Source organism: Seriola aureovittata, chromosome 4 (assembly GCF_021018895.1).
Source record: "Seriola aureovittata isolate HTS-2021-v1 ecotype China chromosome 4, ASM2101889v1, whole genome shotgun sequence".
Lineage (NCBI taxonomy): Eukaryota > Metazoa > Chordata > Actinopteri > Carangiformes > Carangidae > Seriola > Seriola aureovittata.
In genome coordinates this window covers 21457954-21471120 of record NC_079367.1, presented here as the reverse complement: position 1 = coordinate 21471120, position 13167 = coordinate 21457954, and the positions used below count along the sequence as shown (strand labels likewise).

At 38.5% G+C, this 13167-nt stretch overlaps 1 protein-coding gene and 1 long non-coding RNA gene across 3 annotated transcripts; one reads left to right on the top strand and one right to left on the bottom strand.

Annotated features, from left to right (window-relative positions):
* Positions 1 to 747: 747 nt before the first annotated feature.
* On the bottom strand, positions 748 to 7873 carry tlcd1 (TLC domain containing 1). Of its 2 annotated transcripts, XM_056374702.1 has the most exons (5): positions 7334 to 7873; positions 6191 to 6273; positions 4436 to 4518; positions 2812 to 3224; positions 748 to 2720 (listed from the first exon to the last, which is right to left on the bottom strand). In XM_056374702.1, exons 1-4 carry the CDS (start codon positions 7537 to 7539, stop codon positions 2823 to 2825), a joined length of 774 nt encoding a protein of 257 aa, XP_056230677.1. In that variant the 5' UTR covers positions 7540 to 7873; the 3' UTR covers positions 748 to 2720; positions 2812 to 2822. The 2 variants fall into 2 exon arrangements, with proteins under 2 accessions (XP_056230677.1, XP_056230676.1); XM_056374701.1 differs by having other exon boundaries at positions 748 to 3224.
* On the top strand, positions 7620 to 8966 carry LOC130168111 (uncharacterized). The gene is made up of 2 exons (XR_008827379.1): positions 7620 to 7754; positions 7870 to 8966. It is a non-coding gene; the product is annotated as an uncharacterized LOC130168111 (long non-coding RNA).
* Positions 8967 to 13167: the final 4201 nt, after the last annotated feature.

Sequence of the window (13167 nt, the reverse complement as noted above, 5' to 3'; positions counted from 1 at the left end):
AATGTTACTGACATGTTATCATAAGAAGACCAAAGTTAGCAGCTAATGTGTTTCCATGTTATAGAAAATATTAAATTTTGTCCATATATTATAATTAATGGCCAATAGAGTCAATATCTTGTCAGTTTTCTTTTTACCATGTTTCCTACTTCTGAGAAGGCAACGCTTGAAGGTAAAGCAACTGTCACAGTTTCTTTCCATACAATATTGAATTTGCAATGGCCCAATTAGCAGCTAATGTTACATTAACTTATTTGTTATCCCTTGACATTAGATTGTTGGAGGCCAAACCTATTCAAAAGGATTCATTTTAATAGGAAATTTAATGGCTGAACTTAGCAGCTAATGTTATTGAAAAGCCTAATTTTAATAGGAAACTTATGTTACCTTCCATTTGAATTATGATGACCATATTATACAATGTCATCTATATATTAGATTGTTGATCATCAAATTACTAGCTAATGTTAATGTTTTTAATTTAATCTAAACATTACATGTGTGGTTGGAAATGTTTGCAGCTAATGATATTGAGAATTATTAATTAATTTTTAATTTTTTTGTAAATGTTACTATAATTAAAATGTATGTATGTAAATGATCTGATAAAACAGTACCTGACTATAACTTTACCAGAAATCTCACAGGTGTTACTATGAGTGACTCCATGAATGTAAAACAGAGAATAAATCAAATCAAACCTTCCCTTATCAGTAGAGTTCATCTTAGAAAAATACACATACATAGTTGTGATTTTAAATTCTTTTTTAATTCATAGTATCACTCAACAATCCAAAATACGTGGCTCCTAAAAAACAGTTTTCACTTTAATACAAGATACATTATACATTATTGTGGTCATGATCAAATGAATTTAGTGTTAGTTTGTCTCAAAAATCTCCCACATACATATATCATGCTATAGAATCTATACTTTCTTTACATCATCTTTATCTCTGCTTTGCTCGTATTTTTGAAAAGGCACTGTAGTAAAGGCACTGTAGCACAGGTCAAACACATCTACACCGTATCCATGTCTGATTTTTTTGGTGTTGGCTGAAATAGAAAATGAAATGTGCTGATCATTAGGTTTTTAAAGTCCACTAATGCTTGACAGTGTGTGCGTATATTATCCTTTGAAATATATCAAAAAGGAATGCACACTTGAGGACATATTTACAAAATGCTATATATCCATTTTTGAGGAAAAGAAGAGGAAGAGGAGACACATCTTCACCTGAATTTCATCATTCTTAAAAAAGGGATCCACTCTGTAAAAGACCTATTACTTCTCAAACAAGCAAATATGATACACACTGTGAGGATATTCTATTACTCCACACAAGTCCAACTACATGGATGCAGTAACAGTGGTGATTGTGCTGCTGCCTGCTCGTGAAGGGTTTCTCATGGTTCCCTCTTCCCACTGAGCAAAATTATCAGACTATTAACTGGCAGGAAGTTCCAGCTCGTTTCAAATACCAACAAATTTCATATGACAACCATAAAAGGACTATAAATTGTCCTGTGTTACACGTTCAGTTGGTCCTTTGCAACATTATGTACCAGCTAAGTCAAAGCCCAGTATCTCCTCTGCCACAAATGGCTTCATTGAGACAAGGGGAGAGGACATACTGTATACACATATTTTTAAAATGTGAGTGTGCTGCTGGTAAATTTAAGGTCAGAAAATCCCACTTGTCTGTTCGTTCAAACACCCAAAGAGAGAAAACTGCAAACCCTCTGCAAATGTTGGATATATATGGCAACATATAGCTAGGCTGTCAGTTAAGATTGTTAGCAAATACTAAAATTTCACATTTTAAACTTATGCGTTTAACTATTTATCACGCAGGTTTTTTTTTTCTGATGGATTAAGGAACATTTTGACATTTTTTAGAAATACACCGCTTTCTTGCTGAGAGTTAAATGAGAAGATTGATACCACTCTCTCATGTTTTGTAATGCGTTCGTGATATATCTGAGGTACAGAAATGATCAGTTTCCCACTTGTAAAAATTCAAGTTGAAAGAGGTAATGCTGCTTTCACATCAGACATTCAAACATCACATTCAAAAATGTTTCATGAAAAAAAATAGTCAAGGTTAATGTTTCTCATCAGGCCTCGGGTTGTTTTGAGTAAAAGTGTCACACAGTGTTATGTAGCTAACTCTCTACTTCTTTGTAAGTCATTAACACGGCATAAGCTCTAAAGCTCACTAATTAACTTATAATATCTTGTTTGTTTAATCTGTACAAAAGCCGAAGTGTAAAAACAAGTTGTGGTTTTGCAGGAGGATTTTTGTTACCGTAGGACAGATCCAGACGAGCTGTAGGTTTCTTCCTGTTTCCACTCATTGTGCTAAGATAATATAAACAGCTGCTGGCTATGGCTTCATATTTACCATACAAACAGGAGGGTGGTATCAGTCTTCTCATGTAATGCTTTTGTCAAGAATTGACAATTGTATTTCAAAAAATGTCAACCTTTTCCTTGCAGGTTATATAATACTAAAAACAATCTTAAATATTCTAAAAGTCGTAAAATGGTTTGATAAATGTCACTAGAGATTAACACATAGTTTTGGCTTCTATCAAAGAGGTGTTGCTTTTTATTTTTCCCTGTGAAAAGACAATTATTCTTTTGACCCAAACAAAGCTTCACCTTGTCCAGAAGGGGGTGTTGTTTGTTCTTTGGCAGTGAGGCACAACAAGGGAACCTGTGGTCACAAGGAATGGTGTCAGTTATGGTTTGAAAAAGACAAATGTGTAAACTCTCACCCTAAAAACAATATAATATAGTCCCGTAACCTTTCTCCACGTCAATCACTGAGAAACTTTTTGTTGTTGTTATGTGTCCCGTTCTGTCCCACATAGCTTTTACTCCGGGGGAAGAAGTCAGCGCGGAGTAGGCGGTAGAAGTAAATCAGGATCATGACATTCATCATGATCATGGTGCCGAGAAAGTATCCGCCGTGGTCCAGCCAGGAGTAATTGTGCATGATGTACCAGGTGAGGTAGAACTGGGTGCTCAGACGAAACATGATGTAAGTGAAGAGGTTGGCGAATTTGTTGACTTGGTACATGGAGGAGGACTGAGCGCCGGCCAGTTTCAGCATCAGCCTCAGGTGCAGAGTGACACTGTTCACCTCCACAAACAGAGCGATTACAGCGCCGGCCACATACAGCTGAGTGTAGAGGGCGTACAGGAAGCACCAGATCACCTGAGGACACACAGAGGGAGGAGGAGGTATTTATACAGTTAACTGCTGGACTTTGATGGTCTCATTGTTTGTTTTTATTTGCATTTGCCTTGCTTTTATTGTTGAGTTTTTTCTTTTACAGTGGTAATATTATTTACAAATGTGTGTGGAGTGTTGTGAAACTATCTCAGCCTGTTCGAATTTTCAAGTGTGCAAGAATATGTAAATGTGTACAGAAATCCGTAAATGTGAAGATTTGTACATGTGTAAAAGAGTCTGCATGTATATCCACTAAAAAATCTGAACGTAAATGCTCTTTTCTTTTAACATTTGTCCAGGGACTACAGATGAAAAGAAGCCTCTTGGCTGCCTCTGGTGCATTTACAGCAACATTTATTATGCACTGTCAGTGTTAAATAAACCAATAAATAAAAAATAAAATAAAGAAGTTAAAACTCACTGATTATAATCTTGAATTTTAGTGAAGTAGCCAAAGTTTCCAAAGATACAAAATAATATGTCAGGCTGAAGATGGGGGGGAAATGTGTCTAAAAAGCAGTTTTGGTTTTAAGTATTTCACGTGGTTTAAACATCATGGAACAAACTAATACACAATATATCTGTCAAACTGTCAGACACAGAGAAATGACATGTTTTTTCTACTTTAGAGCTGCTCAAAACTGATGAAAACTGGATATTTCAGGGACAAACCCCCTAACAAAAAGATGCAGATAAGATAAGACACGTCTGCCTGTTGACCTCATGAGTTACAATGATCCTCTGCTCAGTGGCACCATGTGCTGCATTCAGCTCAACTCAGGCAGCACAAACAGCTTGTGTCATTTCCTTGTAATTACTCCCTCTCTCTGGATCTGTTTGTTCAGTGCATACTTAATTAATAATTAAACACTATTCACTAAGAATCAGCAACATATGCAACAAATCTTTAAGACTTAATGTACAACACAGGATGTTTTTTTGCAGAATGAGGGTTGGGAAACATGTCTTACAGCACGACCATTTTCTAAGTCGCCATTTTTTACTTTCTCTTCTTCTTCTTCTTCTACTTCTCTCAGTCTTTTATACACACGCGTGTTACCTGTTCAGATCAACTTCCTTTTGTCATGCTGATGATTGTAAAATAGTGACTCTGATATCTTATCTGAACCAGAAATACAACTTTGACGGAGCTGAAGAAAAGAACACAAATTGCCACAGGCATGCCGTCTTACCAGGGCATGATGGAGTAAGAATTCCCATGATCCTCTTGCATGTCTCGTCAGGATGATATCACCCGCATCTTGCACAAAGTATCCTGGGAAGAAAGAAAATATGATATTAGTCCTGTAGGGTTAATCAGCTACAACCGGTCACAGTTTGGCTGGATTGTCCAGTGCTGATAGTCAAGCTAGTATCACGTAACTGCTGAATCATGACACACTGATGGGAAGGCTTTCTACAGACATTGCGTGTCTGGGGTGGAGTGGATTAGGTCAGGTTTACGGTAAGATAATGAAAATAATCATTGGTTGAAGTTTTTATCTGATATGACACATAAGGATACAGCAGCATGTGGAGAATGAGTTTGTTTGCTTTGAGCCCATGTAGCTTGGACATCTTTGCTTGTATGAAACTATAAAAATATGAATTCTTTCAATCAGAACATTTTTTTCTAACTTTCTAAAATTATAAGAGTAAAGTTGACCCGACAGAGGATCTTTTGTTGTGTCTGCGATGTTGTTTCCAGAGCTAATTAATTGATAAGTCAATCTGCAAATATTTTTTCTTTTTTTTTCTTAACAAAAACACCAATCATTCTCTGGTTCCTCCTGTCTTTTTCTGTTTTATGTCATATTAAAGTGAAAATGTTTTTGATATGTGAGACAAAGCAAGACAACTCATCGACTAATTGACTAATTTAAATTAAGTTTCACCTCACTCCTCCACACAACTCTATATAACATCAAGTGATTAATCATAAAATTGAGGAATTGCAGCTTTAAGACATAACACATGGATGAAATCATCTTTTAGATATGAGGATGTTCAACATTTCCAAAACCATGACAGCCTTAAATCCACAGGTGGGTTTTCACGTTTCTTTTTTGTTACCTGATGTTTGCAGCAGTTGACTGTTTAAACAAAGTGTCATCACTTGTCTTGTTTACTTATTGCACAGAACTACCACTAACTACTTTCAGAATGTTGAATATATCTTACATTTCAAATTTCCCTTGAGTCGCTTGTTGTGAAGTTTCTTTAGGAGAAATTTAGAGCCAGTGTTTGTTCGTGGGGTTAAATGCATCTATTAAACTGTGCAGGCCTCATTTAGCTGCAGGTATTCAAGAGTCCTGATGTGCCTCGGTATGACTGGCACACTGTTGCTATGTTAAAGAACATGACCACCAGTGTCTGGAGTGGTTGGCCTCAGTGGAGATAATAGCTGGTTGCAGTTGTTAGGGCGGATCTCCAAAGGTTTGTGTCTCCATGGTGACACAAAGATGCACATAAAACCCAACCACGTACAGAACAGCTCAACCAGACCACCGAGTCCTTAGGGGATTATGTTCATGGTAATTGAGAGGGAACGGCCGTTCGTCTGTTCTGAGAATCAGGTGCGAGGGGCGGATCTTTTTGTTGTTTCTCTGGAAAGCAGCAACTGGAAAGGTGAAAGTCTGATGCCCCCGATCAAAGGAAGAGGAGGTTCAATTCAATTCAATTCAATTCAGTCAACACCTCCCCCACATTTCCCTTTCTACACTAAAGCTGCAGAAACTAGTCAATTAATCCATTGACAGAAAATTAATCTACAACTATTTTGATATGACATTTGCTGATTTCAGCTTCATGTTTTTGATTTGAGCATTTTCCTTGTCATACAGGAACTGCACCACTGGATGTCTTCATTTAAATCCCAAAACCCAACTATTCAGTTGTTTGACTTTACTCTTGAGTGTTCTTTTCTTTTCCACAATGAGTTTACTGACCTGTTGAGACGCAGACGAGCAGGTACGACAGAGGGGTGTGGTGAGAGTGGATGTTGCTCAGCGTCTCTGGCCAAACCACCACACTGGAGAGGGATACATGTTATGGATAGATATGGGTCTGTTATCACCTCACTCAAACAAATATGGGCTCACTCCTGGAGAGAAAAGCTTGACTAAACAGAGATATTAATATCATGTATTACAGTTTAGGGCATGTATTACCCTGACCAATAGATATCCCGCCTTTTAGTAGTTTTTAGTAGCTTTTATATTTAATTTTAATACTATTTATTTTCTAGTTTCTATCTGTGTCTATATATTTCATAAAATGACACTGTTTCTACTGTTTTATCATAACTTGACTCACTGTTTTTCTATTATACTTTGTCACTTCTTAAAGCTGTTTGGCACACCTCAAAAAGCAAAGGTTTCTGTGTCCCCTCCTTGTATAAACACTACAAGAGAATTATTGTTAATAAGTGACATATATCACTTCTGTGACATATAAAGCTCTACTGCTTCACACGTTTCCTTGATACTACTTTGAATGCACAAAAACCTCCATTTGAATGTGAAAACTTGTTTATTTTGCCTCCCTCCACAGAAGCTCTCAGTCATGACTAATTTAATCTGTCACACATTAGATGCAGTGACAGTAAAGGGAGAGGGCAGCCAGCACAAAAAATTGACCTTGGTCCCACTTCTTAACTTTAAGAGATGAGTCATAAGGTTAGTCCCCACCCCAAAAAATAGTTTCTTGTAATGCTTTCACAAGAATTGTTCTGCCAGCAGGTTTTTCCAGTTGATATGTCTGCAGGCTGTAGCTTGAGAAATCCAGAGTGCTGGCTGTAAAACTGTGTTCCCCCTGAGCTGCCGACAAATTCAACAGTGCAAGCACACAGCAATAACAGCTTTGTGTGGCTCATACTGTACACTGGCCTTTCCCTCCCCACTTAAAAAATGCCATTGTCTCCCCCGTCCCTCACCCTGCCTCAACATGCCCTTCTTCTCCTGACTGCCACAGACTGTCACTGCTGCACACACACACCCCTACACATAAACACATCATGTGGACTGTGAATAGACAATGGTGTCCCAGTGCTGTGGATGGATGGACGGATAGATGGGTGTTTGGACACTTACCAGGTCAGGGCCCATGTCCCAGTCAGCAGGGAGTGCACCAGGGAGACGGAGAGGTTCCTCCACTTCCAGGAGTGGAGATCATCCTGCCTCACCACTTTGGGCACAGGCAGCCTTTGCAGAAGCCGGTGGGCCACTCTGAAAAGCAGAGAGCACACCAGCACTGACGGGCCTGGGTGACTCTTCAGCACAGGAAGTAGGGCCTCCATCCTCTACTCACAACCCCAGCTCTCCCCCTTTCTTCTGGGCTCTTGTTCTTGTCCTTTACAGCTTCCTCCCTTCGTCCTTTTCCTCTGTTGGCTTTTCCACGCTCCTGTCACCCTCTCCTGGGCGCGGTGATGGACGAATATGCTCGGTATGTGATGGGAGTGTTCTCCAGGACAGAGGTCTGCAGAGAGAAGAGAGGTCGCTGCAGCTGCAGGAGGTGATCCTCTGTTCTTATTTGTATCTATTTACGTTTTACTTCAGACCTCCTTTTCCGCGGAGTTGACGTCCGACTGATGCTACAGCCCTGTCTGTTTTTCTTCTCACGTTTTCAGCCTGAAGAAGGAGGCTTGGAGGGGATTCTCGTGACAGCTCATTCCAGTCCGACGGTGTTTGTCCTCACGCAGCGCCTTGTAACGTTATGTGCCGCGCTCAGCCCGCCTGTCTGTCCAGAGTGAAGGGAAGAGAGGTGGAGAGGGAGCGGGGTGGGTGGTGCTGTCGCTGCTCCCTATAACCACCAAAAACAAGGAGGGGCAGTGACTGAGATCATGTTACGCAAGGAACGAAATCACTTAGCATGGCTGCTGAAACGTGATTTTGGGCAAAGCGTGTAGAAAAGGACCTGTAGCTTAACATATGGAATAGCCGCTCGTTCTTACGCGCGTGTAACGCACTGTGCGTAAAGGCAGCCTATCGGGATTCAATTTATAATAACGATAATAATAATAATTCTTTCTATTAAAATTATGTCTAACGCAGTGTGTGAGTTTCTTTTGTCACTAAAAAGTTTACACTGTTTCAGTGGTGGTGGAATCTAAGTTAAAGTTAAAATATCCCACTCGTAAGTTACGTAAGTAAAACTTTTATGGGGCGTGTAAAAAGCAGTTTGATGTTGTAACTGAAAAAAATAGAAAAAAAAACATAGTAGAGGTATAAAGTAACACATTGGAACATGTTTATTACTTTTCCATCTTAATCCTGTTGGATTTAAGATGTGTTTTGTGCAGTCAGCACTCTATTTTTATCATCTGTCTGGAAAAGTAGGCATGCACTCATTAAGGATGTGGCTCATGATTTGTTTTTCTTCACAGCTGAAGTTTGGCTGAAGTTTCACACCTGTGGCTCTGGTGTCCCTCATGGGTCAATTACACCATGGGTTGTTGTGCAGAAGGTCAGGGTCAGTTCTGTTCACATCCTCAATTATTTTTTATTGCACAAAGTGTTGCTTACTAATGAAGAGCACAGACACAGAGATTCAGTGACAAAGAATACAACATCAGACTGCAAATCGTCAAATTTATCTGATTTGTTTTTGGTCATTTTATATGGTTATTTTTTATATGCTTAATCTGTTTTGCAATTCACAACATTCAGTTATTGCGATCTTTATCATCTTTATCTTTGGGGATAATAAAGCTCTCCTGAAACTTTATTTAATATTTGTGGAATCTTCTTAATGCGTAGCATATTAAGAAACTGACTTTAATACATTTCAGAATTCTGGTAAATTTGAGAGCTGTTAGTGTAAATATAGAAATGGCTGATAATATAGACACACATCTTTGTTATGTTTGGAGCAAAGCAATTTAAATCCTATTATGTTAAACAGGCAGCCCAACAGTAACGCCCTCCTTCCTTGGCCATAACTCTTTCCATAAACACAGCATAGCTCTCATTCCCCACAGCTGGCCTCTCTGCAGCCCAGTGAGGAAGAAGGAAATGAGCAGTAACAGCTAAGACCCTGCAGACACACACACACACACACACATTACCACCTGCACCACACATGTCTGTGTGAAACCCCATCACATGAAGAGTTTACTTTTCTTTAACTGCAAAAAAAAGTTTTTCAGTTCATTTACAACCGGTGTATTTCTTTAATTTGCTCATTTTTATGACTAGATTATTTTCCCATTCTCTCTTATTCATTACACAGCTTATTCACATTTACAATTTCATTCCATGTAACAAAATACAGATAAGTTAAAATATCTTCCCCATTAAAAAATGCCTGAAACACTGAATGAATAGTGTGAATGTAGCTCCTCTTATTTCCTGTTACCTCTCAACTTCCAGCTGTAAACCACTTTAATTTGACTCAGTTTAAGTTGAATTAGCAACTGTTAGGTCATTCTGACTTTCATTTACATTTACATTTTCTCTACTTAAAGAGTCAGTTCTTCGTTTGTCATGAAGAACTTACAGCTTCTTATTTTGTGCCAGTGACTGTACAAACACAACATGTAACTGCACATTCAGTGTGTTTACATGCACTTCAGTAACCAGTTTACACAGGAAAACAAGGTAACCCAGTAATCGGAGAACATATTTACATGACATGTAGTAACCTAGTCACTGTAAAAGTGCATATGCAAACGTGTAATTACTTCTCTGTCCATCCAGCCTCTATGCTGTTTACGTTCCATTTATAAACTGATTAGAAACCCAATCACTCGCACACTTGGTTGGCAGAGATATATGTGTTCAGGTTTCTCTAAACCTCTACCCCGATTACAGAAACCAAGTTTTTTCATAAATGTGACAGTTAAGAAATCAGCTCACTAGTAAAAACCGACTGTACACGTAGCATATCTGTGCCTCTGTAACTCTGGTGCAGTCTCTCTTATACGCATTCTGACTTTTTGGTTGTGAAATTTAAAGAGTTACCTTTCAAGGGGCCCCAGTGTTATGACTGTAATCAAACAGGTTGAAGGACAACAAACTTTTTGTCTTGGCTACATTATTTTTTTTAGAGCTTGTGCACAAAAAGGGAGGCATCTTTTCTTTTCATTTCGAAACACCTCAAGTTAGAACAAGTCATGCTTATAAGTGGTCTGAAAAAAAAGAGTATAATTCTTCAGTCGCATTAACTTTAAAATGAATAAAATACATATTTACATTCTGTTAATGATAAAAAGATCAACTGATTCCACTAAATTCCTGTATGATGTTTTGCAGTGTATAAAATAAAGGCAAATATGTCCAAAGAATTCTAGGCTTTAGCGTTAACAGAACAAGAGTCGGCCCTGTAGCTATACAAAAAACACACCATCAGGTGGCAGCAAAACCTCACGTCACAAACAAGGTTCTCACTCATAGACCGTATGACTTTTTGCTCCCAGTTCTTCATCAATCCACCTGGGGGCATCTTTCTGCAAAAATCTACAGGAAGACCCCCCAACTCTCTGGAGTTATGATTGTTGAGATGCGCTAGAAAAGTCCCTGTGATTAAAAGGACTTTCATAACATGATTCTGAAGCAGCTGAGTACACTGCTCTCCAGTAATTATTCAAAATGAAGCTGGCATGTTTATTTGTGAGAGAACAAAAGAGAAAGGGATGAACTGAATGTGTGGCATTAGTCACATGTTGTCAATCAAACACTCCTTTTACCTTTTGCCAAAGTATGAAACTTAAAGCATGAAACATGAACCATATAATTAATCTATTTATATCCTCTGAGTACAGGCCTCTCCGTAACAAAACACCCTGCGCTTAGAGAGAGAAATGTAACTCAATGCCATGACTTGTTTCCTGGTTGCTTCACCATGGTTATTTCTGTTGTACTGTGAGAGAATGAAAGCTCTAATAGTGTTATCACAGAAAGCCATAATTCTACACAACTCCAGGTTTCCAAAGAAACACCTAAGGATTTCTGACAGCAAATACAAAAAAGGCAATACAAAGGGCTTCATACTTGCTGCACTCAGACTGTCTGTTGAGCTGTTGAGAAGGTCTCCCAGTATCTTTGTGCCTGGCCTAGCACTGAATCATATTGATCTCTGGGTGATTTTTCTTTTCCCTGAGGGCTGTTAAGAAACAGAGGCGAGCAGCCAGTAGAGAGAATCTAGAGGTTGATTGATTTCCACTGAGTGCATCATAAATAGCCAAACAAAAATAGATCTATCTACCTATCTTATAAAAATCAACAATTACATATTTGTTCAATATGTAATTCAACACATACAAGAAAAGAAAAAAAAACAATGAACTTAACAGTAGAAAATTTAAGTAAAACAACAAGAACAAAATTATGTAAAAAGACCAATATACACATACATGCAAGCATATAGGCACACACGCACACACACAAATTTACACCCATGCACATTGGAGCCATTGGATAGAAGTGGGTCTTCAGAAAAGCAGTTTATCATCTTTATCATCATCATATTGTTGGTCAGAAAAAAACACAGAAGAAAACAGACATGTCAAAAAGCTTTTTTCACAGCTAACATATTGTTTTATCATAGTAAAAAAAAAGCACAGTCATTAAAAACATTCACAATTCAGCCCTCATTACAGTTTTTTTTTATTTACAGTTGTGCTTTCCCTGCTGTTATGTCATAATATCATCCATGAAAAATGGCACTTTGTCTGTTAAAGGTGAGAGAAAGAGATGAAAGTGTCACGGTGATGAAACAAACTCACCCACAACTTCCTGTCATGTGTCTTGAGAAATCTTTAGATAGATGGCAGATAATGCTCCTCAGGCACAGGATCATACCTGGGGTTTGGCATCAGTTTCAGTATCATATGCAGTGCATTCCTGGACACTGACTGTCACGTCTAGAGACAGATCTGCTGCCGACAGAAGACAGCAGCACAAGGCCAAATATGTCACTAAGCTAGTCCTAGGAGTGGCACATATACTGCGAGACTCCTTTAGGTGCTCCTTTGTCGAGATATTATATCCCTGAGAAAGAGCAAACCATTGTTTGTTCAACCACCTCCCCCATCACCAACCAATCTTCATTTAAAAAACTGCAAATTGTAGAGAAAGGGTTCAATTACATGCAGATCACTGTTTGTGGTGATGTATCATTATTTCTGATTGATGATAATAGTGGAGGTATGTACTTCAGCACAACACAGAGCAGGCTTTGTCACAGCACAAAGCATTTATTATCCTCATTGTGGAAGAGAGGGGAAATGGTGCTCGTGCAGCCCCTTTCCTGCTTATCTCAGACAAGGGGAAGGCGCTTTATAATCACCAGGCGTCTGGATGTAAGACTGCAATATCTGAAGTCCAAGCTCAAGACGCTGGTATAATCATATCTGTCTCACTGTCTCCATTTCAGTTTTCACTTCAGGGCATTTATGTCCTGGCATAAAAAGTTACACAACATATAGCTAAATAAAAGTCATAAAAATGTAGCATCTTTCCTCCTGTCGTTGTCTTTGCTTCAACTTTTAATGATGTGATGTGCAAATGTAAATCTAAATCCATTGGCAGCAAATCATCACCTCAGGTACAAGATGGATATTGATTTGATTCCAGCACTGTTTATTGATTTGACTCCTTACCAATTCTCCATATTTATCCTTTCGGAAAAATTGAAAAATACTAGAAACAACTTTATCAACATCAGCAATGAAAATGTCTTAACTGTTGCCCAAATAAATTTCTGAGTTTACAGTGTTTTCAGATTTCTTTAAAATCAGAATTGGATTTCTCTAACAAGTGTGCAGCATCATCTTGAAATCATCGACACTGCCAGGTAAATATTCTTAAAGCAAAACCAGGTGGCTTTTGCTGACACCGAATCAATTTGTAGGTGGAATATGCAGCCCAATGAAATGATGTGGTTTTACCTTCGCCTTTGTCCCTCATTGCTTGCTGTAGTTGTGAGG